Consider the following 23,819-nt stretch of genomic DNA (forward strand, 5'->3'; position numbering starts at 1 on the left):
CACAAAAAAGCAAATTTAGTCAGTACTAGGCAAAGAGAAATTATTTGAATAATGGCTACTCTTGTGTTCTCAGAGTACAGGAAAGGATGACACGTACAAAAGCAAAGATAACAACTCCATTCAAAAAAGACTCCACATAAAAAGCAACAAGAACTGAACTCTGCAAAAATGTGACCCAATTGTTATAAACATCATCAAAATGTTGAATTAGGCAGGAGGAAAAGGAATCAGAGCAGAAGATAATCACAATGTATCTATACATATCTATATGTGACCTATGCCATCTATCACAGGAAATACGGATGAACAAAATGGAATGTCTTTGGGTCAAAACTGTTATGGAGAAGATCACTAAAGGAGAAATACCAAAATGAAGTCGAAATTGTGTTTACAGAGGTCTGATTTGGATATGGATCTTTTTCAAGGTACTCTACTGAAAATTGAAACATTCTAAACAACCCTAATATCTAAGGTCAGACTGTCGAGTCTTGTTTGTTCCTGAACCTGATAATGACTGGGTTTTATTCCAGGCACTTTTCCCTGTGTGGACAAAATCTCACGTGCTCGAACAACCTTTGCACCTGTTTACTCAGGCTCATTGCCTCAGCAGCAAGTTGGGGCACAGCTGGGAACATACTGTATAAACTCACAGGACAGATCAGTCACCATGGCTAGAATTACACTCTGATTACCTCCACAAATATTGCACATTTTTATGATAACCAGACAGAACGCATCCTCAATGTACTCTCAAGCTCAATATCTACCATGATACACATAATATTGATAACAGGTATTAATAACAGAAGGCATATCTATGGGCAGATGTTATGGCTTTTCCCAGGATCACTTTTACTTGGAAACTTGCCACAAAGGAAAGCATTTGAAGTTCAACTTTTCTTTATTCCAATGTGAACTTTGTACTCCAAGGATACTTATCTGGAAAAAAAAAGCTGTATTGGCTTCAACTGGGACAGTTAACTTCCTTCATAATAGTTCATATGTTGCTGTTTGGATTTATGACCAAAACAGTAACAAGCTGGTTTAAAAAAAGCTAAAATGGTTTGCAAAGTGACTACAATTTCCAGCAGGCTCCCTGTGTACCTTTCTCATCCACAAATATGTGAAAGAATTTGTCTACTTAAAACCTGTAGAATTTCTCTCTGCCACTGTCAAAAATCTGAAATCACTGAGAAATAGGTTCCAAGGGAGACAGAATTTCAGTGAAAAGAAAGCTAGTTCTAGCATTTACAGCTATGAGACTTATCTCGCATAAATCCAGAGAAAAATTGTGCCTACACAAAATACAAAGTAAAAAATTACTTAAAAATAGAGTTTCAATTCATATATATTAATGATACTACGCTTTTCTCCATGAGCAACACTGCAGACCTGTTAGAAGATCAGCAGCATAATCAAATTCAGGTTTGCTTCATTCGCCTACCCACAAACCCCAAAACATTGCACATACCATATTCATTATGGTGAGGATATATGACTCCACATGGTCACTCCCATGATATTCAACCATTTTGCTGTCTGCCACCACAAGTGTCTCCACCCATCGCTCCTTGCTGACAGAGCGCCGGGAAACCCTCCTGGCAGCTGCGTGGTTTTGTTCCCATCTCTCCCTCCGATGCTGCTGCTGTTTGAAAAAGCTGTGGGTATCTGGAAGAGCAAAAAGCAATTCTGTCTTGAAAATATTTTCAAGCTTGAACTGTATAGCTGTAAAACTTACAGCATGATATTAGCTGGAAGTGACTTTTCTGGCTGCCACCCACCTGACCCACTGCAGAGGCAACTCCAAAGGCACACCAGACTACCAAGGGCGCTGCCCAGTGAAATTCTGAATTTCCTGAGACGGATTAAACACGCACCAAAAAGTCACTCCACTCAAACACAAGGGATTAACATTGTGAGAGAGAGCCAAGCTAAAAAAAAATTGAATTGGGGATGCCCTTTTCAAGGAGTTTCTCTCCTGTGGTTTGGATCTAAGCTCTCCAAAGACATCAGCTGATAGTTTAAGATAAGGGACATGCTTTCTTCAAAGGAGCTCATTTTCCCATTAGGATGGCACATTAGGTCCAATACATTCTTGGCACATCCAAGAATGCCTTGTTCTGTGCATGGAGAATATCCGTGACAAGTGGGGACATTTGACCAGCAGGTGTCATCTAAATACCAGCAGGGCAGCCACGGCATCCCTGCCTGCTGCCATCCTGCCCAATGACAGGACAGACACGGCTTCCACTGTAATTTTGGGATCTGTGCATCTAATGCTTCTCAGGAAGAAGTCTCTGCTCTGTAGGGTTGCTAGCAACCTTGCACTGTGTTCAGTGGGGCGAATGCCTCTCCACTCACTCTAGCTTGGAATGCCAGCTGTCCATGTTACCAGGGAAATACCAGCAACTTAAATAATGCAGGGCCTAAAAACCAAATGAGATGCCAGTTTTACAGCAACTGCTGGCATTTTTCCAACCCATGCCCCTGAGAAATGCTACTACAGTGGTGGGATTTCCTGAGTCCTACAAAGGATCAGGAGCACTTGTCTCTGTTACATGTACTGCAGTAGTCCCTTGTCATCTCACTCATGAAAGAAGATGTCCTAATTCCAGATGGGGCACATCCACAGGCCAGAAAGGCAGCTTTAAGGGCTTACAGCCTTTCCAGAATCACCTCCATGACTGTGGGGCAGGGGACAGTTATCCAACATCACCTCCATGTCCAGTTCCCAGTGCTGAGGAGCAGCTACCCAGACACTCTGCCCTTGAAGAATGGATGACCTGGCAGCTGGGTCCCTTCACACCAGCTACACCTTTGTCATGAATGAGCTGTTTGCCCTTCAGATCCAAGCACAGACAGAACAATCACGGCATCTTGTGTACCTAACAAAACGCGGCACCACCGGATGTGCGTATCTCTTGGTGTAAAAGATGGTTTATATATTCAGGTTTTCAGAAAAGTGTTCTCTGACGTAAGCCTGAAGGATGCCTCAATCCTGATAACACATAATGTGCGCAATTGAAATTTGCCACATTAATAAACAAAATAACACCGACCACATTTAGAACTGAGCCACCGTGCTCAAGTGTCCTGTACACGACAGCAGTGAGCTATCACTGCTATAACCTGCACCCTAACCCCACTAACCCCCACTGCAGCACCACTCCAGCTGTCTCCCTCAATCTCTGTTCAGTTACAGCAATCATCTCCCCAATGAGGGGCTATTTATGAGCTGGTATTCATTAACCTCCCTTGCACATTTGCACATTTTTCAGCATTCTTATTTCTATGAAGCACAGTTCTCATTATCTACATTTTTAAGGGTTTTGTGCTGAGAAAAACCTTCCCCACAGCTATCTGAACAAAAAACTCAGTTGAAACTGCTGGTTAAGTGCTTTGTTTATGGCCAAATAAAATCTCAGGCCAGCTGTCAGGTTTTCTGTTTACAGCTAGCAAAAAGTATTGTTAATTGTCTGGGCAGCTGATAGCAGTGGAGGTAAAAATGTTTAAAGTCATAGGGACTGCAGTGGTGAACAGCCCTCAGGGAAATGTTTGGAGTCCTGGTTAAGAATGAGGCTCTGTATTGTATGAAAATCTGAGAAGAGGTGAAAATGAATGCCAGATAGCCAGAGGATTCTGCAGAAAGAACTCTCCTCAGTGATGGACAACCTCCTGTGCAGGGTGTGTCACCTGGGGAGGTGACATCTAAGGATGGATCCCCACTGTGTGACGTCTCCTGGCAGCTTTTTTAGTTACACAAAGCAGAGAGGATAACCTCCTGAGCCACACTAAAATACAGGCAGCTACAAAGGACAGTTCTACTTCTGCCTTTATGTCTCTCCAAATTTTGACTGTCTCTTTTAACCATCCAGCTGTGAAGTTAAATAACTTTACCTTCAACGAGAAAAGTGTTACAAGTGATTTCAGATTTACTGAGAAATCACAGGTACCCTGTTGTCCAGGCATGGAAGTCTTGACTGGGAGTCCACCAGTTCAGGACTATCCAAGAAGCAAGGAATGGCCTGACACTAGGAACAGTGCTGCCTGGGGAAAACCTCTTTTCCATCATAACTCCAGAGCACAGCTCATTCCATAAGAAACAGAAGGGAGAAAGGGGGCACTCCTACCCTGAGGGTCTCCATGGATTTCTGAAGAAGAGGTATAACACAGACAGGAATAGTGCTGGAGTCCTTAGGAACAGAAAAGGAATGTAGTGCTGAGAGAGTAGCCAGGACAGTCTAAGACTAAACAAAAACAAGGCTGGTAAGAGATTCAGGTAACAAACTACATGAAATTCAAGCAGCAACACTCAGAAGTTTCTAGCTGTTGTGAGAGATAATTTTGCAGATGTGAAGCTTTCATTACAAAAACTGATGCAGCCCAACAAGTAACATACCATGTCCCAACATGGATATGTGATATCCAGATATTTGACTGCATAATCAGAAGCAACAGTGTAGATTACAACATTTCATCAGCTTCTAGATAGAAATGGCTGATAAACTTCAGCAAAATGGTTGGGTTTTAAGATCAAATTCCAAATTATTTTTAGTGAAAATAAAAACATCCCTTGAAACTACCCTACAAATCGTACTTGACTAACAACAACATAAAAGGCCCTTAACTTTCAGTTACTAGGAAAGATTTTGAGTTATCTGTAAGATTCACCCATATAAGAAAAAAAGCAGTATTGCACAAGCTTCTTCAGGACAGTTTAAAGCTGCATGGTTTGTGTATATAAAAAAAAGCTCTACCCTCTAACAAATCAATTTAATTTTTCATCAGGTGACAACATTCTTTGCCAGTCCTCTGTAAGAAAGTACCTTTCTAATCGTTAACTATAGATGATCTCACTTTAAAAACCTCCACCAAAGTTCTTCTTCACTTAGAATAACTCACCCATTCATGAGCTTGATTGTTAAGCAGTTAATGTCTGCTTGTCTTTTACCACTCCAAATTCTTTAAAAGAGCAAACATGACTCACCTTACTTAAAGGCATTATGTGAGATTTCCATAAAACAAGCTTTTTCCCACTTTGTTTGCTGCTGGTACTTCTCAAGGAAGAATGCAGCGTACAGTGCAGCACAAGGGGACCTCCAGGTGCTAACTACACATCGCCAGCCTCCAATGTCTTTGGAGGTACACAGGGCTTTGCAGAAGCTAGGGGGAAATGTCTGGAAGTTCCCAGAAGAGGAGGATTACTGAGTTGTAGAGGAGAACTCTCCAAGTGAAGACTGTCACACAAAATGATTTGCGTCTTCACTTTCTACTCTCAGCTCCCTTCCCTTTGCGCAAGAGCTCTGTCATTTCTGCCACTCTTATACTGTTCACAGTCAAAATACTACAAGCCCAGAGAGGAGGTGTGAATGATGCTAGACGAATAAATTCCACACTGTTCATAACTTGCTACATATGACTCTTTCAAAACCCTTCACTTTGTTCTAAGACATGCCTTTAGTTTAAGTATTAACAAAATGATACCGTTTAGGGGTGAGTTTTTCAAGAGGTCATTAAACTGTGTTGAAGCACAGTCACTCCACAAGGGATACTCTCTCTCACTCATAACAAAGCGAGCAACTTCCATAGCTGATCTACTTACTACTACTAGCTACTACTCATTACTACTAGCGAGAACTTGCTAATTGCTTACAAATCAAATGCAGTGAGCAATCCTCTTCCCTGCTCCCCTCCCGAAATAAACAACGTAGTTTTCTATAGACAGGATCTGACAAAACTAAGTCTGGATGATGACAATGTGAGAGTAAGGACTCACATGCCATAATGGGAAAATTGGTGTAAAAATGGAAGCGAGCGTGTGAATTTAAAACTGAACAGATAACCAAACCATGTGTTTTTACAAGCATTTCTAAAACAGGCCAAGCTAAGACACAAATGCTTTCTGAGTGTGAAGAAGTGTTCACACAGGAAACTATTACAGCTCCTTAATCACATACAAGCCCATGCTGACAATCCCCCAGGTCCCAGCAAAAACAAGCAAAGAGAAAGCAAGCTTACAACTCAGCAAGGTTTGTTTAACTTTGACATTCCTGCTGTCAAAAACACGGTGTATCAAACAGTGAAGTCACACCACTCTGAAGTAGAATGAAGCTAAAACTGGACCTGTCTTGACTGATGCACTTAGTCAGATACTGCTGCTGAGTGTCTGCTGCTCATTACCACTCAGGCTGTACAGATGGAATGATAGATGCACTGGGCATCAGGAGGTACACAGAGAACAATATCGTGGGAGACATATGCCTGAAGTTGCCAATGCTCTGCATCAAAGATTGTCCTTCTGACTGAATGTTCTTATTTTTTTACTTAGGAATTAAACCCAAGACAACAAGGGACAATTAAAAATTATAGCTGTGTCAGATGTGTTCCTAGGAGTACATTACTCTATGTAATTTGAACTTTCCATGTTCATTCATTTGGCAACTTTAGTGTCTGGTGCCTCTTATTTTAGTGAAAACATTAATGAAATGGATTAGAAATGACATTTCTATGAATTAATCTAGCTCTTGGTAAAATGGCATCTCAAGACAATTTAACTTGCAGCACGATTCTATTAAATTTTAAAGAAAAACAAGTATTATCTAAAACAAAATACATTCACTGTGAAACAAATTTGCAGATTACAAACTCCCAATGAATTATATCTATGTAATAATGTCTCTTGCCAAATAACTTAAGAACTGCTAACCTAAAAATAATAGAGAAATGCAGTTTTGAGGTACCATTATGATGAAAATGAGAATTAAAACATACGGGCTTTATTAATAATCTTTCTCTTTTTATGTCTCTCTAAAAATTCATTCACAGAAAATTTATGCAGAAAACCTTGGAGTGATATCTTAAAGTAGTTGTCTCTGCATTGTGTTTATCTGATTTTCAGTTTGGTTTTCCAAATAGTATCCAGGAGCTCTTGAATCAGACTCCAAGAATTTCTGTTCCATATTTTTATTCCAAAAAATTATGTTCCATAAATTTAATTAATATAATAACAAAAAAACCCCCAAACTGGTTACATGCTGGCAATCAGAGGTCACCAACCAGCTGCAGTCAGGACCAAGAACAAGGGTAAAAGGCTACAATCTCTTATTCATTACCACAAAGACGGGGACATGCTGGAGAGTTTCCAGAGAAGGGTAATGGGGCTGGGGAAGGGTCTGGAACACAAATCTGATAAGGAGCAGCTGAGGAAGCTGAAGGTGTTTATCCTGGAGAAAAGAAGGCTCAGGGGAGACCCCATCACCCTTTACGACTCCCTGACAGGAGTGTGTGGCCAGGTGGGAGCTGGTCTCTTCTCCCAGGTAGGGAGAAGTTCCTAAGGAACTAGGGACAGGATGAGAGGAAATGGCCTCAAGCTGAGCAAGCAGAAGTTCAGGTTGTATATTAGGGACAAGTTCTCCAAAAGGCATGCCAAGCACTGGAAGAAGCCCAGGGCAGCGGTATTTAAAAACATGTAGATGTTGGCACGTAGGGACATGGTTTACTGGTGGACTTGGCACTGTTGGAATAACAGTTGGACTTAATGATCTTAGAGGTCTCTTCCAACCTAAAAGATTCTGTGACTCTGTTCCCTTAGCTTGTATGCTGCAGGTAAGATTGTGCTGGCACTAGGGAACTCAGCAGTGAAAGAAAGTGCTGAAACATTCAAAGGGTACATATTTTATGGGGCTTCATGGATAGGAAGCGAGTTATGAACCAGCAGGATTCAGAAATTGGCAGCACAGGCCTCTGGAGTGCCCAATAGTTCTTGAAGATCACTTAAGGGATTTTCACAAAGGCACTCATTGCAGGCTGCCCTAATGCCAAGCTCCAACAGCTGGTAAGGCCATAGGAATGGAGGACAGAACACCAAGGCAAGGAAAGGTGCCAGAAAAAATCTCCAACAATTACGCTGGAAGAAGCAAAGAACAAGAAGGGACTACTAAAGATTGTAATTCCAAGGATTTGAGCACTGTGAATGCTTTACATGGAAGGTTTGCTCTTTAAGAGTGTCTCACACAACAGAGAATGTGGTTTTCAAGCTGTGAAGATTGCAACCAGCCTCTAAAGGGACTGGAGGCAGCTCAAAGGGGCCTCCACCTACTGGCTTTAATAAGTTTGTGAGTATAGCAGCAGGCTGGGTGCTGTGCCACAAGGACTGGGGAGAGTCATTTCTCTTGCACAAAAGCAACTTGAGCCTCTTATAGCATTCATAGGAAACTTCACCAGACCAATTGAATGTAAGCCCAATAAGTATTAGCAGTCATCTCCTCATGAAAGAGTAATTGAGAATAATCACATTGGATTCATGGATTCTAAGTAAACTTGTGCATTTCCTTTTACTTCAGAAATTGGCAGCTCCATTTTTATCAGACAACAAAGCCCCTACAGCACTGATACCTATCAAATCCTAATATGAAAAAACATTTTGTTCTGTTCCCAACAGAATCAGAAGCTGAAGAGTAGCAAAGGAGACAGCTATGACAGCATAATTCTCTGCTCTGAACTGTAATGTGCTTTCTTCCCCACTGGTCCATCCTCAGCCAGGCTTTCCTGAGATTTTACCAGGGATAAACTGATGCAGAACTGAAGGGGAGAACTTGGGTTTCCCCATGCAGAAAAACAAGAGGCTTCTGCTCACACGTGCTTTCTTGTTTAGCTCACAGAATCTAAGAACAGCCCTCTGCAAAGACCTCAGTATATCACTGCCCCTCCTTGGAGAGGACAGAATGCGGCTCGATACACCCAAGGGGCCCATACTGGCTTTCAGCAACAACCGAGGAAGGTCTTCCTCCACGCAGGCACCCTTGGCAAAATGCTCTCTGTAATATCCTCTTCATGCCAAAACCACTATGTTTAAAGGGCTTAAGGAGTACAGGTGCCTGTTTCAAACACTGTCAAGGCCACAGATGGAACTTGCCATAAGATAAATCACCACAGTGAGAACCTGAATTAAGCACAGAAGAGAGGAATTTGGAAGGTGCTATTCCAGGCCTGGAGGCAGGATCTGGTTAGCACATTGTGGTTAACACATCCGGACAAAAATTCCTCCTGTGGCAAATGGTGGAAAAGGAAACACCTGCTCATCCATTTATCACCCCAAGTTGTGGGAACACCATCTGTGACCATCCTGTGGCTCCCTGGAACTTGGGCTGTAGGAAAGTGGTACTCCAGGACGCCAGGTGAAGAAGGATCAAGGGGATGGTGCTCACTCCACAGGTGCTGACTATCTTCTGCTTGATCTCACCCTCCTTCATCCCTTCTACTTCTCTCTATTTCTCTACCTCACATTAATTGTTAAATGAGATCCACACTGTTAACTTCAGCACATAGCCTTGTTTGCACCTTCATTCAGGCAGAACCATCTCTCACAAATCAGATCTTAACATACCCCCAGCACTGTTTTGCCTGCTTATGCTACCCCATGCAGAATCCCAAATTTAAGTGGGTTTAAGGGCCTCCTCTAGGCCCCCAAGACCCAACCTGTGCACCACAGGGACTCCTCACTGGCTCATCATTTCTCTTCAAGTTATAAAGCAGAATCAGCCACTTGCATCTCTCTGTGCTTGCAAATGATGAGTGCAGAGCCAGCTGGGACCAGCTGCTCCTGCCTCCTCTCCAGGAGGGATAGGAAGGAAGTCAGAGGCAAACACACAGAGGCAGCACAGCACAGCTGGGCGATGCTACCACTTCTGTGATTACCAGGCTGCTGAGTGGTCCCAGAAGAGCATGCAGCCTCCCTGCACTCTGAGACACTGCTCCAGCTCACAGCTTCACCCTCACAAAAGCTGAATCTCAGCAGTTTGGTTAGAAACTATGTGTGAAAGGCATGGCTGATGAACTAAAGCTATTTCACGTCATCCCACGACTGAACTGCTCCTTGTCCTGATCTTCAGCATTCTTCTGCACCTCCTTCCCTAAGCGCACATCTTCCTTTCCCAAAACACCAAACAATACTCCTCACTGAATACTTGGCCAGGTTCCAGCTCAGCTGTGACCCACAGGAGTCCAAGCATCTGAGCCCCTCACACCATTCTCAGGCCAACTCTCTTTCAGATGTCAGCACTCTCTGCCCTGACGCCTCCACTGTGCTCAGACTCATTCTGGGCCAAAGACAGCATGGAAAGTGCTGTTCAGCTCATCCCCCAGGAATCTCCAAACAGCTCTAAGAGTCAAAACCAGCAAGCAGATAGCTGTGCCTGTCAGACCTGCTGTGACAGCGTGAATGTCCATGGCAGAGGCACAGCCCAGCCATTCCTCTCAGCAGTCAGGATCTGGCCGCTCTGAGCAAGAGACGGAGAAAATTTGATGTACTCACAAAGAGAGCTGTATGCTACTTGGCTGCCATGCCAAAGAACACTGGAGTATTTCAGTGATTAGCACAAACATGATCTCATTGTGTGGGAACAGTGGTGAACATGAATATCCACAGTGTTCCACAATGAGAACAAATGCCAGCTCAGCACTTGCCTTACATATAAAGAAGTTACATGGCGAACCAGAACACACATTGTAGAGTATACCACAGGCATCTTTTAAATACAATTTCTCAGGCAAAGTTATTAAAGATCATGTCTTTATGTTCACCATATGAACTGCCTGATTTTGCAGCTATTTTATATGTTTACAGTGTCAGGTTTCTGCCACATATTCTGGCATTGGATTAGTATTGGATTGTGTATTTTATCATTCAGTTAGTCAAATACACTCACATTTATAAGAAATAAAAGTTTCTAGTTCAGCCTTCAAAAAGTACGGCTTTGACTGTGACATATTTCAAACAATCTCTTTCAAGATGTTAACAGAGAGGTTACTGAATATGCACATGCAAAGGAATTGGGGAGCCTAGTTGAAACTATCCCCACTATTACCCCGTTACTTTTTGGAACTGCCACCACAAAAACATAGGCCAGATTTCAAGACAGATTTATCTACTGTAACTCCCTCAGATGTAAAAATAAGTCAATAATTCAGAATAAAACACATGGATTTGAGAGAGTTCTCCAGTTGTAACATGGTAGTCCGGTTACGAAGCCCTAGATAGAAATATATCATTTCAAGTCTAAGCATAAAGCAGATAAAATTATTTTTTTCTTTAAAAAATGGTTCCAGATAGAAGTTTGTCTTTGTACTTGCAGATTTGACTGACTAAGAAATAATCTGACCTCACTGACTAAATATTTATGTATGTATGAGGATGTATTTTCTTACATAAATTAACAAGGCATCCAGTAAAATAAACATGTGGTTATTTCACTGAGCACTTGTAATGAGAATTTCCTGGGCTTACAATCAATAGGTTAAAAATTGTCAGTTAGCTGCCCTGAAAATCTGACTTATAACACAAAAGGGCAGGAGAATGTTGAAAAAAGAATCTAGATTAAACTTCCCCCCTTTTTCTAGCATCTTATCTAAATTCTATTAAGTAGGAAGACAGATTCCTGCTTTTTTCAGAACTAACCTGAAGGTATTCTCTATGTCAGCTGTAGAAGCACCTGTAGTACAGCAAAGAAAATATATCATACAATTTGTTAGCAAAACACACAGAGGGACAAGAAGGTGGAAGAAATGTACTCTAAAACCAGATATAAAGCATTTGCATCACTACCCATAACTTTTAAACATAACTATTTCAGTCATCCAAGAACAGAAGGTCCATTATGGTCCCTTTACAAATTGCCAGATTTTATTTTAGTGCTGCATTTCAGCATTTTATTTAGCTTATTGGTATAAACACATTCCTTTTCACATTTTTTTTTCTCAAAAATACTTTTTTCACAGTTAATAGGTAGTGTGCACTAAAAGGACTTGAGAGTGATTCTAAAAGCTAGAAAGCAAGACAGTAATAAGTGTTCTACAAATGCTCTGAAACTCATGGGAAAAACAGGTGTCCTTGGCTTTTAGTGAAGCGAAGATGAGATTTGGTACTTACATCAGCCACTTTATGTGTTATTGACATTCTCAGGATTTCTCCAATGATCCCATTCTACAAACTGTACCTGCTCATTAATTCACTAAGGCTAAGTTTATGGAACCTGTTGCAGCACAACGGGCATGGCCCAGCAGACAGGCTGAAACACAACAGAATTCAGGCCATGGTGCCAGTTCCATGTGAGAATCAAAGAAAAATAGCCTTTTCTGAGACTCCCATATTGCCAGAGCCATCTCAGCTGTGCTCCCTGCAGCCTTCACCCCCAGCAGCTTTTGCACCCCCACTGCAACCCTCTCTACACACAGGATGCTCAGCTCTCCCCTTTGTTCTCTTCGTGCAAAGCAGAAAGCTGGTTGCTAACTGCAAGCTCAGAAAGTTCTGCAGATCCAGAAGAAACAGCACCTCCATGCTGAGGAGGGCATGTAAACCACATATTGGACCACGAAGTGTGATTAGAGAGCAAATAAAGCAGAGCTGTGCTTCCAATGCAAAGGGTAATCCAACAGGGTCTGGCAAACACATTTTATCTGACAGCTACGTCTGCCTCACCCCGTCCACTCTGTCTCTGTCACCATCCTGCTCTCACCTCAGGGTCTTAGAAATGGGGCAGTACCAAATCAATTTCTGTAGCAAGACCCAAGCCTGAAAGAGAAGCATCTCTAACCACTTCATCTGCTACCACTGCGTTTTACTACCTAAAAACCTTAAAAATTACAAATCACTCTAAAGATGCCAATTGATAGTAACATTCAGAAATCATTTACTAGAACTAACAGAGCAAGAAAATAGGTAATGCCATTTGTTTTATAACAGAACTAATTAGCTGTTCTAATGGACTGCATAAGCCCTTAGGCTTGACTCGTAATGTCACATTTACAAGACTTAAATTTAAACTGCTCTTTCCCCCTTGCTTTTCTGAAATTATGAAGAAAACAGCACTTTTCCCAGACATCACTCAAAGCTATCATGACTTATTTTCATTATGAAAGGGCTGTGAGGAGCAAGATGAGCATGAGCCAATATGTATAAACAAGGGTGAAGGCTGGAGAGAATGCCTGGATCCTATTCCTTGCCTCATCAGCCATCCTTAGAAACATCCAAAACAAATACACATTTCCATAAAATACTGTAGGCCGTTCAGTCCTCTTGGCACCCTCACATGAGATGAAATTTGAAAGGAAGATGGGAAAGGGGGGAGCACTGACTAACAGGTATCAACTTAGTGAAATTCTGAGCTCCATTTTCTCCATCTCCCAGGCTTTTTGCACCTATCTGAAGACCTTCATGCTTGAGGTATGCTGCAGACACAGAGGCCACGTTCTCAAGAAAGCACCTCATCAAATAAACATTCCCTGCACCAAAGTTCATTTTTCATCAACAATAGCTACTCTAGTTCACCCATAATTCCTGAAACTTGACATCTCAGTTTTAAATGTACAAACCACAGTTCAAGAAGTGAAAAGTACCCCAACTAAATTAAAGCATAATGTCTGTGATGTGGAGAGAAACAGTTATAGAAAGACAAACAGAATAGTCTTCGAAGGGGTAGTTATAAAACGGCTTTTAATTAGTTCGGTTTTGGATTAGATTACTAAAAAAAATAAGAGAAAGGCAATCTGGAATTAATCCTGAAACTTATATCCTGAACTTATATTCTTTCAAGGTTTGATATGATATCACTCTTATAACACTGCTTATGCTATAACCTTCTTATGCCTGGGCTTACACAACAGAGTTCATCTGGCCTTTCTCTGGACCAGCTGTTGTTTTTTCCATTCCATTTCTCCACTGCCTTTAAAATACCAATCACACCAGTGTGCTCAAAGAAAAAAGCATTTTGAGGGGCCTCCTTGTCCCTGGCTGAGGCCAAATGTCTTAACTATCAGATGATGTTACTAAGCGATACAGCCTTCAAAGGCTCAGGCTCAGCCCCAACCCTGCTGTGCCTCTGCTACAAACATCAGCACTTAAAGCACAGCTCCTGCAGATGAGAACATCCCCCCTGAAGAAGGGAAGGGGTTGGTCAGTCACCAAAATGAATTATGCTAACATCTTGAAAATCTTAGGCACACACTGCTGTTAACAATTTCTATCCTTAGAAGCAAGTCCTGATAACAACATTATCCAGCTTCACAACATTTTGAGATGACTGTTGAGGTTCTCCTGTTCCAAGCTGGGAAAAGATTTCATTTGTCTGACTGAGCCCCTGAAGAGGCACCTGTACACAGACAACAGACATTGAGCAGGGACAGACTGGATCCTGCAGCTGGGGGCAGCTGACAGAGGCATCTGTAAACTCCTAGAAGGAGCAAGGGGAGGAACAGCATAAATCTCATCATCTCAGGGGAGGCAGCCAACAGCACCTCTGACGTGAGAGGTTAATAACTCCTGCCACCAGCTTGCATGAGCTACCCTGCTGGGGTAACACCAGCTTCAGGTGAGCTGTGTCCACTCAGCTCTTTGTGAATACCACTGCAGGGCTAAAGGATGTTTCCAATTTTAGCCAGAGTTTTAAGGGTGACTTTTTCTTTTTATTCCAGTTTCCTATTAGAGACTGACTGTCAGAGGCACTATAACCTGTTGGATGTCATAAGCCCGTTAGTTTATTTGCATTTCTGTCATGCATGGACTGGAGGTTCACCAGTAACACCAGCTTTACTTTAATCAACTGAACTCCTTGTGTTCATTACTTACAGAAAACTATGCCAGAATCCTTCACAGACAGGAGCATTGGGCGCTTCAAAACTTAAATGCCAAGGAGTTTGAAAGTGCTTGCTGAGAACTGGGTTTGAACTTTGAAATTTTTACTCCTATGGAAAGAGAATTAAACAAAGCCCTGCCAACACACTGAGCCTCTGGGGTTTTTTTTAAATGACAATTTCAGTTTTTATTTGCAAAAATTCCCTGACTACTATTCTCACCAGGAAGCCTTAAGATGATAAAGGTATGTAAATGCATTGGACCAGAAAGAGGGAAAAATGCAGGTTAGCTGAAAAAAACATCCAGTTCACATTCACCAGAAAACAGTACAGATAATTATAGCTTAAGGAGGCAAAAATATACAAAAAATAGATAAAATAGATAACCAAGTTACAACCCTAAGCTGAGGAAGAGGTTTTTTAGTAATTAATTCCCCAATATAAAGGCTATCTCTGCTTGGACAACTTCCAGCTGCCTACTAATGTTACCAGTCCAGGCTTTGCAGGAAACTCCCTTCTTTTACTGCCCTTCTTTGCTGTGACCACCCTGACAGATGAAATTTCAACTCTCCCATCATCTTCCAGTTATTCTGAGGAAGACCTGACTGACAGAAGCATCTCACCATGGGCAATGGATGCGGCTGGGATGCTGAAAAGAAAATGTGACAAAGTAGAGAGTGGTTCAGTGAGTGTTTCAGCTGGAGAACATCAGGAAAATAATGTCAAGCAAATCATACAGAAAATGACAGGAATGATCCCTTGTTGAAACCACAGTATTTGAAAGAAGAGTTTGATTCAAATCCAAAACCTCCAGAGAGCTGAAGGGAACCCAGACTGGGGGCTCAACCAACAACAGTGCAGATCAGAGAGGAAGGATCTTGATTCAGCTTGTTTTAAAGTTCGGGCAGGCAAGAAACTTGCTGCTAATTTCAACTTTGGCAGAATGGGAGACAGGCTGACATTGTGTTTTAATTGTGTTTTAAAAGTATTTAAAATATGAAAATATCTCTATCTGCAGCTTCAACTCAGAAGCTGTTCTGCAAAAGAGCCAAGTATTAGACCAAGACATTTTTTACAAGAAAGAATAATAAAGGACATAAAAAACTTTGGACTTTTTATTTTGCAAAAAGATTATTTCTGGGACAGTGTTTCTTGAAATTGATTAGAACAGTTTAGAAGAGACTTTCTGTAGGAGTCTAATTTATGTGTACAAAGACCTCATCACTGCTGTTTAAGGAGCATAGGAACACCTACCTTTTTTTCAGCTAAGACACATTACATGCCATTTGCTGAAGTACGTTTAGGTTGAGTATTTGCAAGGGAAGTGATAAGTCTAAATGAGACTGTGAGAGGAAAGAAATCACTATTTTCTCCTATGGTCTTTCATAGAGAAATCTGGACATGCAAGAAAATAGTTCCACAAAATCTTCAAACAAGTGCAGTATTTAAGGGCAGCAACTAAAAACATTTTCTAGATCTTTCAGCACAGCAATCTCCCGTCCACCTTTTTTTGCATAAAGATGAATTCTTTGGGATAATTCCATTTATTAGGAAAAAAAAAAAAAGTGTGTAATCTACATGTCCTTTCAGTGAACAGCATCTCTCCAGCTTTTTATTTACATACAGTTTATTTCAGGACAGTACATAAACACCACAGGGGTGCAGGATATTTGTGCAGCCCAAGCAATTGTGCATGGTGTGTGATAAATGCAAACGGGGCCTCACTTATCCCTCAAAAGGAGGGAGCTTACAAGTTAACGGAAGTAGTAGTGGATAGAATAAATAACCTCCCAAGTTCCTCTCATTCCCAACTAACCATAAAGCCAAAACCTATGGTTAGAGGAATATTATGAATATCTCTGAAGTGCAATTGCTCCAAAGGTGTCTCCCCAAACACACCAAATGGATCCAAGTTCAGGGACTCAAAGAGTAGAGGACACAGCCACAAGCAAGGACATAGCGTTTCATGCAGAAAATCTGAACTCAGACACCTGTTTAAAGTAGGTCATCTGCAACAGGAGGCTCATCAAGGATATATGACTCCAGAGAAACTAATTCTGAACACTGAGCCAATATCAGTTCATCAGCCCCACAGAACGAGTCCAGCACTTCTAAGAACTGGAAATCTGTCATCTGCCCTGAAATAATAAGGTAATTATAGTTTCTTATTAGAAGGGTCACAGGGAGCTTAGCATGACTGAGAAATCTGGCTCTAACCAGACTGAAGGCTGAACATCTCTGCAAATACTACTCTGTTAATGGATGAAGTGTTCTGACCAAATTTTCAAATTCCTGCATCAGAAATGCAGCAGGAAACAAAACCAAATGCAGCCTGGCTTTCTGAGTTTTCTATTTCACCTCTGAAAATGTGGTTTACAATTATTCAAGGTCATTGTTATTCTACAAAAGTGAAAGGGATGGATGCAATATGTAACAGTTTAAAGTGCACTATTGCTCTCCAAATCAATACTGCAGCAATTCAACATTTATATTCCCAAGGCATTTGTTTACCAAATCAACTGCTAAACTCAAGAAGTGCAATAGCATCACACACAGTTTGATAAGGAAAGCTACAGGTACAGAGCAAGAGCCCAATATATTCCTCTAAGACAGTATTCTGTTAGACATGCTGAATTAAGTCAGTCTGGATGCAGACTGAGACTCCTCAATCTGATGAGCAGTTAAGGAAACTTTCAATGAAGATCTCTTCAATGGAAGAGATCACAGACTACCCTTAAAACTATACGAAAGCAAATACAGTGAGCAAGCACGGTCTAGCAAACCAGTGGCACAGTGACTGAACAGAAAGACAGGTGAATCACAATGAAGAAAAACTTCTCTCTCCTTAACAGGTTCGATTCATATTATTTCAAAAATGGCTTGTCATAGAACTTTAAAATTTATTCAGTCTTTGAGTGAGGTAGCATGTAGAGTGGTGACAAGCAACAACTATGACCTTATAACAACAATCCTGCGTTGCCAGATTTTTGTTCCCCACCTCCTGCATAACACAAGCACTTAGGGAATTCACTTTGCTTCAGTTAACAGGAGCAAGTGGAATACTGAAAGTAAAATTCCATCAGAAAAGAGAAGAAAATGAGAAAACAATCAGGGACAGGGAAAGGAGGTGCCAGTACTCTGCCAGCATTGAGCCATCTCAGGCCCTTGCTCAGCAAAAACTTCGATCCACTTGGGTAAACCTTAGTTTTGACTCTTCACTTATTTAACTGGAGAGGAAGAATGGCAGAAAATACAGTATTTTATTCCTGTTTCCTCTACCTGTACTGAGAACAACTAAAAAAAACCTCCCATGTATTCCTGAAAACTGAAAGAACGTTAGAATCTTTTGGTTTCATTCCATTAGGTTGCCTGGGGAGGGGGGGGAAGTGTTCTAATACCCATTAGCAGCAACTGTCACACTGATTGCTGTGATAAGCCAATTTCATGTTCTTCATTTCCCAGGTCCCCCTCTCTGAAATGCTTAATATTGCTGTCCACACAAGGTGGCACTCACTTTTTTCAGTTCAGTGCAAACTGTTTCAGAGATGAGGGGATACTCTGCGTTCTTCTGCAAGCTGCTTGCTAGGTTGTACCTGCTTTAAAATGGAGGTCACTCTGACTGAATGTCCCTATTTGCTCTTTTTTTCAGGATAAGCATCTCATAAACAGCTTAAAAGAGCCAGCTGTAGGAAGAGTCATGCAGGGAGAAAGGTGCTTCTCCCTAAATTGAGGCTGAATTAACCTCAGTTATTAAATTTCTATGTGCCAACTTACCATCCTATGAATAATTGTCTCCATGTCCTGGAGAAACCGAGCTAATTAAACTGATGTGATTAAATACAAGATAAACAAATACTGGGAAAATATCAGCAACTTTCTTTAGAAGCAGACAGAAGGTACAGAACCTCTACCAGGAGTTCTGAGCTTACAACCAGGAGTTCAAGCAAAGCTGCTTACAATGGCCATAATGTCCTTCTCAAACAAAGGAAGATAGGTTATCGCTTGAGAATAAAATATTGCCCTGGGTTTTCCCCCCCTCCTTCTTTCAAGTGATTAAACAAAGGATTTCAGGGTCAAAAGCCAGTATTACTAGTTCATACTGTACACTTTGCAAGCATAAAAACTGAAGAGAAGCCTTTGACAGTATCAAGTTAATCGTCAAAAAGCAAGACCATAATTGAATAAAGTTCTGCAGTCAGAGGAAGTAGAACAGGTAGTGATTGTCTGAAAGAGCTTAATGGTGTTTATATTTCTGTTAAATTAATTATGCCATCATCACTCAAAATACTTAAAATTTGAGTGATGATGGGAAAACTGTTAAAAAACAGTTTTGCACAATGTTGTTCTGCTCCTTTAACTCCCTCTCCCCTCCTCATCATTGCACACAGCAGCCAGCCTCTTCTGTCCTTTCTTTCACCCCAGCTTTATCACATCACAATTACAATTTTGGAGCAAAATTGCTCTAAATACAAAAAAAATAAGTTTCAAGATTTGTAACTTCTCTGCAGACAAGGAGGTGGAGGCCCATGTCAAACCCAAATTAACCCTAGCTTCAGACTGATCAAATACTTCAATGCCAAAATGATGGCAAAATATATAACCATTTATTCTACACCTAAAGCTCCAATTAAACATTCTCAAAGATCTTTTTCAATACCTTAAACCTTTCACTCTTTAGCTACATTTCACAGCCCTCTGCAGCAATCACCAGGTTTCAATCTGAATAAACTTAACTGCCCTCACCCTCTGAACAACAGTCCTTCTCTCCAGCCCAAGGAAAATAATTCCCTCTGCTTGCACCAGTCCCCTCCTGGTAGCAATGAAAACAAGCAGAAGAAATAGGAGGCCACTTCTTTTTCTGCAGAAGGTAGGAAAATTCCTCTTTCCTTAAATTATATCTCAGAGCACTGTCAAGCTTTTAAAATACCTATTTAGAAGAATAAAACAAACCCCCAGATCCTCAGTTTCCTCTCCTGTGGGCACAAAGGATTAGACAGGTTTTTTATAAGGCACAGGGACAGTTTTCACTTATCTTTTCTGCCACTTCTCACATGTATTTCAAATAGTGCAGTGAGACAGGTGCTAGCAGAGTCCAGTATTGTTATGCTGCTTTCAGTATTAGTAACTCAGTTCTGCATGCAGCTAATGACTGAGTCAGCTGGCATTTGCTTGAGCAGCAATGAAAGTGTGCAAAACAAACACAAGTTTTAGTTTACGTAATTTACTGTGTTGATTTTTCTCCAAGTATCTGAAACTGTTAAAGACAATACCAATTACAACATAATTAATGTAATCATTGCAAGACTACAGGAAAGTCAGTGATTCTAAAACATTATTGCAAGACAAGTTGAACCCTTGATATTTATGCAGTTGCTGCCACAGTAAAACTTCTAAAAGTTGCTGTTGCACAATGCTTCTTCCAAGAGACACAGATCTTGCACAAAAGAAAAAAAAAACAAACCTGGAAAAAGACTGCACAGAGGATTAGCATCCTCTACCTATTCCCCCCTGCAGTAATTCCTTAACTTTGATTTTGTCTGTGCAACTAGTCCTTATAGTCCTTGGCTGACAGGCAAAGTAGTTTCTGACTAAAAGATTTCTATTATCACCACTCAACTCTGTGCACTGACTCGTAAGCATCAAGGTGATTCAACTTCTTCAAGAAATAATCATCACTAACTTTAACCAGAACATACACCAAGTGTAAGTCACAGAAATAACTCAAGTATCTTAGTTTAATTTAAAAAAGCCTAACAAACTCAGAGCTCAAATGAACAAATGCAGACCCTTTCATGATGAGTCTCAGCCCATGAGATTAAAATATTTGGTAAGACATACAATAGGCAACTCTTCTTCAGCTAAGCCCCAGCTCAGCAGTTGCTGAGAGTTGAAAACACAAAATGGAAATTAACCTATAAAACAGAATTAGTTTTGATAATTAACTGTGAACTGCAAATTAAAAATGCTTTGCCTTGAAGGGATCCCAAAAGGCATTACTCTAAGCTATCTGTGATGTCACATAGGTGTACAAGATTTCTGGTACCAACCCCAAAAGGATGAAGTACATGAAATCCTGAAAAGGTGGCAGAGTCAACTTACTACCTTTAAATTTTATTTATGCACAAGGTATTCACTAAAGCCTAAGTAGTGAATACATTTGGCACAGAAAGCAAGAATTGTAACACTTTCCCTTTTTCTTCTGTATTTCACTTCTAACAAGAGCAACTGCTCTGGCAATGCACAGTATCAACAGAAGATGACACTGAATTCTTTCTTTCTTCTATCCCTGTTGAAAAGCTGGCTACTCAGAAATGAGATAATATGGCTTGGTTTGGAAGGAACCTGAAAGATCACCTAGTTTCAACTCCCTGCCATGGGCAGGGACATCTTCCACTAGACCAGAGATCCATCCAGCCTGGCCCTGAACACTACCAGGGATGGGGCATCCACAGCTTCTCTGGGCAACTTGTTCCAGAGCTTCACCACCCTCAAGACAGAGAATTTTTTGCTAATATCTTATCTAAATCTACTCTCAGTTTAAAGCATTTCCCCCTTTCCGTTTACTCCAAGCCCTTGTAAAAAGTCTCTCTCCATCCTTGCAGGCTCACTTCTGCTACTGGAAGGCCACAATTAGTTCACTCCAAAGCCTTTTTTTCTCCAGGGTGAAAAATGCTCTCAGTCCTCTGACCATCTTGGTGTCTCCCCTCTGTGCTGGCTCCAGCAGGTCCCTGTGGTTCCTGTGCTGGGAGCCCAGGGCTGGATGCAGGGCTCCAGGTGGGTCTCAGCAGAGCAGAGCAGAGGGGCAGAATCCCCTCCCTGCCCTGCTGCCCACGGGGCTCTGGGTGCAGCCCAGGATACATAACACACAGCTTAAATGTTAAGGCATTTTGAGGATTCTATGATTGTTATATGCTGTCGAACAAAGGGGAAAAATGTAATGATGGAAATGGTTTTACCCCCATACATTTCTTCACACTGATTCTTTAACTTTTATGACAGCCAAGATTTTGGTTTGGTTAAAAGCAGATATTACCTCCAAGGGCTGACTTGAAAAAAAGAAACATAATTTACAGCTGACTACTTTGTTAGTTCATAAGGCACCATCTCTGTTTGGGTGCAATATAATGAATATACTATCACAAGAAATAATTCTGTCACTTTGGAAAGAGTAACATTAGACAGAGAGTTTAAATTGACAAGTCTATTAGAGCAGACTTAGCTAATCTAAGTAATGTAGAGAAGTTATTCTCTTTTTTACAGTGTCCTGGTACAGCCGGTCTTTTTCTGTCCCATTCTGCATGACTTTGAAGAAAGATACAAGAGGCAAATGTGAGCGGTAGAAAGAAAATAAGCAGATCACACAAAGCAAGCAAACAACATGTTCCCAAGGATCTCCTATGTCCTCTCCACACTTTTAATTACGGCATGCAGATGTTATTTCATCCATATGTTATTTCATCCATAAAAGAAACCTGGAAAACAGTAGGCAAGAACAACTTCCTCATTCTTCACAGGCAAATCTAAACTAATTTCTCTTGTCTAGCCCAGCAGTCATCAGAAGGAATGAAATTTCAGGGAGCTATTTGAAATTGATACCAATATAAACATTACCTTTAGACACTCCTGTTTTTTTTCAAATCCGGGGTTATTTTCTATTAAGTAGACATATTTTCACTTGATGAATAATAAAATGGAGCAGCATTCATATTAATTCTTATGGCTTCACCTTTACCTTCCCACTATCACAGAAGACTGAGTAACTCCCTCATCAAATTTCTCACTTTTTCCCCGTTACCATTTTGCACTACCTTGGGCCAGCAAGCAAGAAGTGCACTTCAGGTCTGTGACTAGAAGTACAGGGGGGTCAAGCTGTTCTTTGCTTCTTTAATTTACCAAACCATATTACTCAGCAGTAAAACTTCACCAGCAGTCATGATAGGTGATTAAAAATTCCTACATTCCTCCTTTCATTTTCCATTCCTGGAAAGGAACCAACTTCTCTTGAACCACTGACCTGTGAAAGACAGAAACATATTCCTGTGTATTCTGCAGCTCTATTTGTACATACCTTGGGCCTTAGGTCATGTAAGTAATTACTGATTCATCCCTACCAATACTATGCCTTTCTTAAGTTTGGTGCAGACTCAGATCCAAGGCCTCAAACATCAGAAAGCTAACACAAAATCTGTATATTCTTGGTGTGAAATAAATAAAGGAAATTATTTAACTAAATAAAGGAACTAATTCTGTAATTATGAGATGCCAACAACACTCTAGACTTCCCTTCCAGCATAGTGTACTAGTTTGTCTTCATAAAAGACATGATCCTGAGTATTACTGCACCAATATGCAAGCTATTTTTACTTCCACTAAAAAAATCTTGCTCTTGATGCCCTGTACTTCACTTTCAGAATAGCTAAATAAAATTCTTTAAATAATCTGCTGACAATCACAGAAAATCTAGAAATCCTAAATTTAAACCATGGACTAGACAGGAGTTGCTTTATGTTGAAGACAGAACTTTGGCATGGAGTGAGAACATTTTATTAAAAATAATGCTGACTGCAAATCTTTTTATCCCAAAGCTCCTCAAGAATTCAGGTTTCAAACTCACTGAACAGTTCTGGTTGGAGAAAAATTGAGGGGTAGAAAGGATCAGTGGTGTGAAAAACATATCCCAGCAGTCATAAGGAGGATTTAACTTTTCAGAAAGGAACACAGATGGGTGGCTCCCATGGTGTTTTGATTAAGATGCTCTCATTTTGCATAATCTTTTCTAACAGAATTTTAAAAAGCCTGGCAGAAGGAAAGACACACACCACTGGAAAATAGCTGCTTAAAAAGATTCAGAAAGCAAATAGGCTGAAATGCAGAAAAATTAGTACCATTCAGTCCACATGTTCGTTCCGTTTCCATCGGGATGGCCCGTCTTCTCCTTAAAGCATTTGGAAGGTTATTTGCACCATAGATAATATGGGGATGGGGTGTTCCCTCCTTCTGTGGATGCTTTTTAATGGGCTCAATGAAGTAATCCCCATGGGGCAGATGGAAATATCCAGTCTGAAAATAAGCACAAAAGAGTTAATCTCTTCTGTTCAGTACTAGAAGACAAAAATAAATATACCGTTCATACCACCAACCCCAAGCTTTCCTCACAAGCCAGTCATTTACACTGGAGAAATATGAACACAACA

The 23,819-nt window shown here is 40.9% G+C and overlaps 1 protein-coding gene across 1 annotated transcript in view; it reads right to left on the minus strand.

Moving 5' to 3' along the window:
- The window catches only part of ADAMTS12 (ADAM metallopeptidase with thrombospondin type 1 motif 12), a 146,056-nt gene that overhangs the window by 69,808 nt on the left and 52,429 nt on the right, over positions 1-23,819 (minus strand). Inside the window, exons 3-4 of the mRNA XM_063180381.1 lie at positions 23,511-23,685; positions 1,472-1,668 (exon numbers count right to left, since the gene is read on the minus strand). Of these exons, the coding sequence (XP_063036451.1) occupies positions 1,472-1,668; positions 23,511-23,685 (372 nt within the window). The remainder of the gene's footprint in view (positions 1-1,471; positions 1,669-23,510; positions 23,686-23,819) is intronic.

This window comes from Melospiza melodia, chromosome Z, assembly GCF_035770615.1.
Source record: "Melospiza melodia melodia isolate bMelMel2 chromosome Z, bMelMel2.pri, whole genome shotgun sequence".
Taxonomy (NCBI): Eukaryota; Metazoa; Chordata; class Aves; order Passeriformes; family Passerellidae; genus Melospiza; species Melospiza melodia.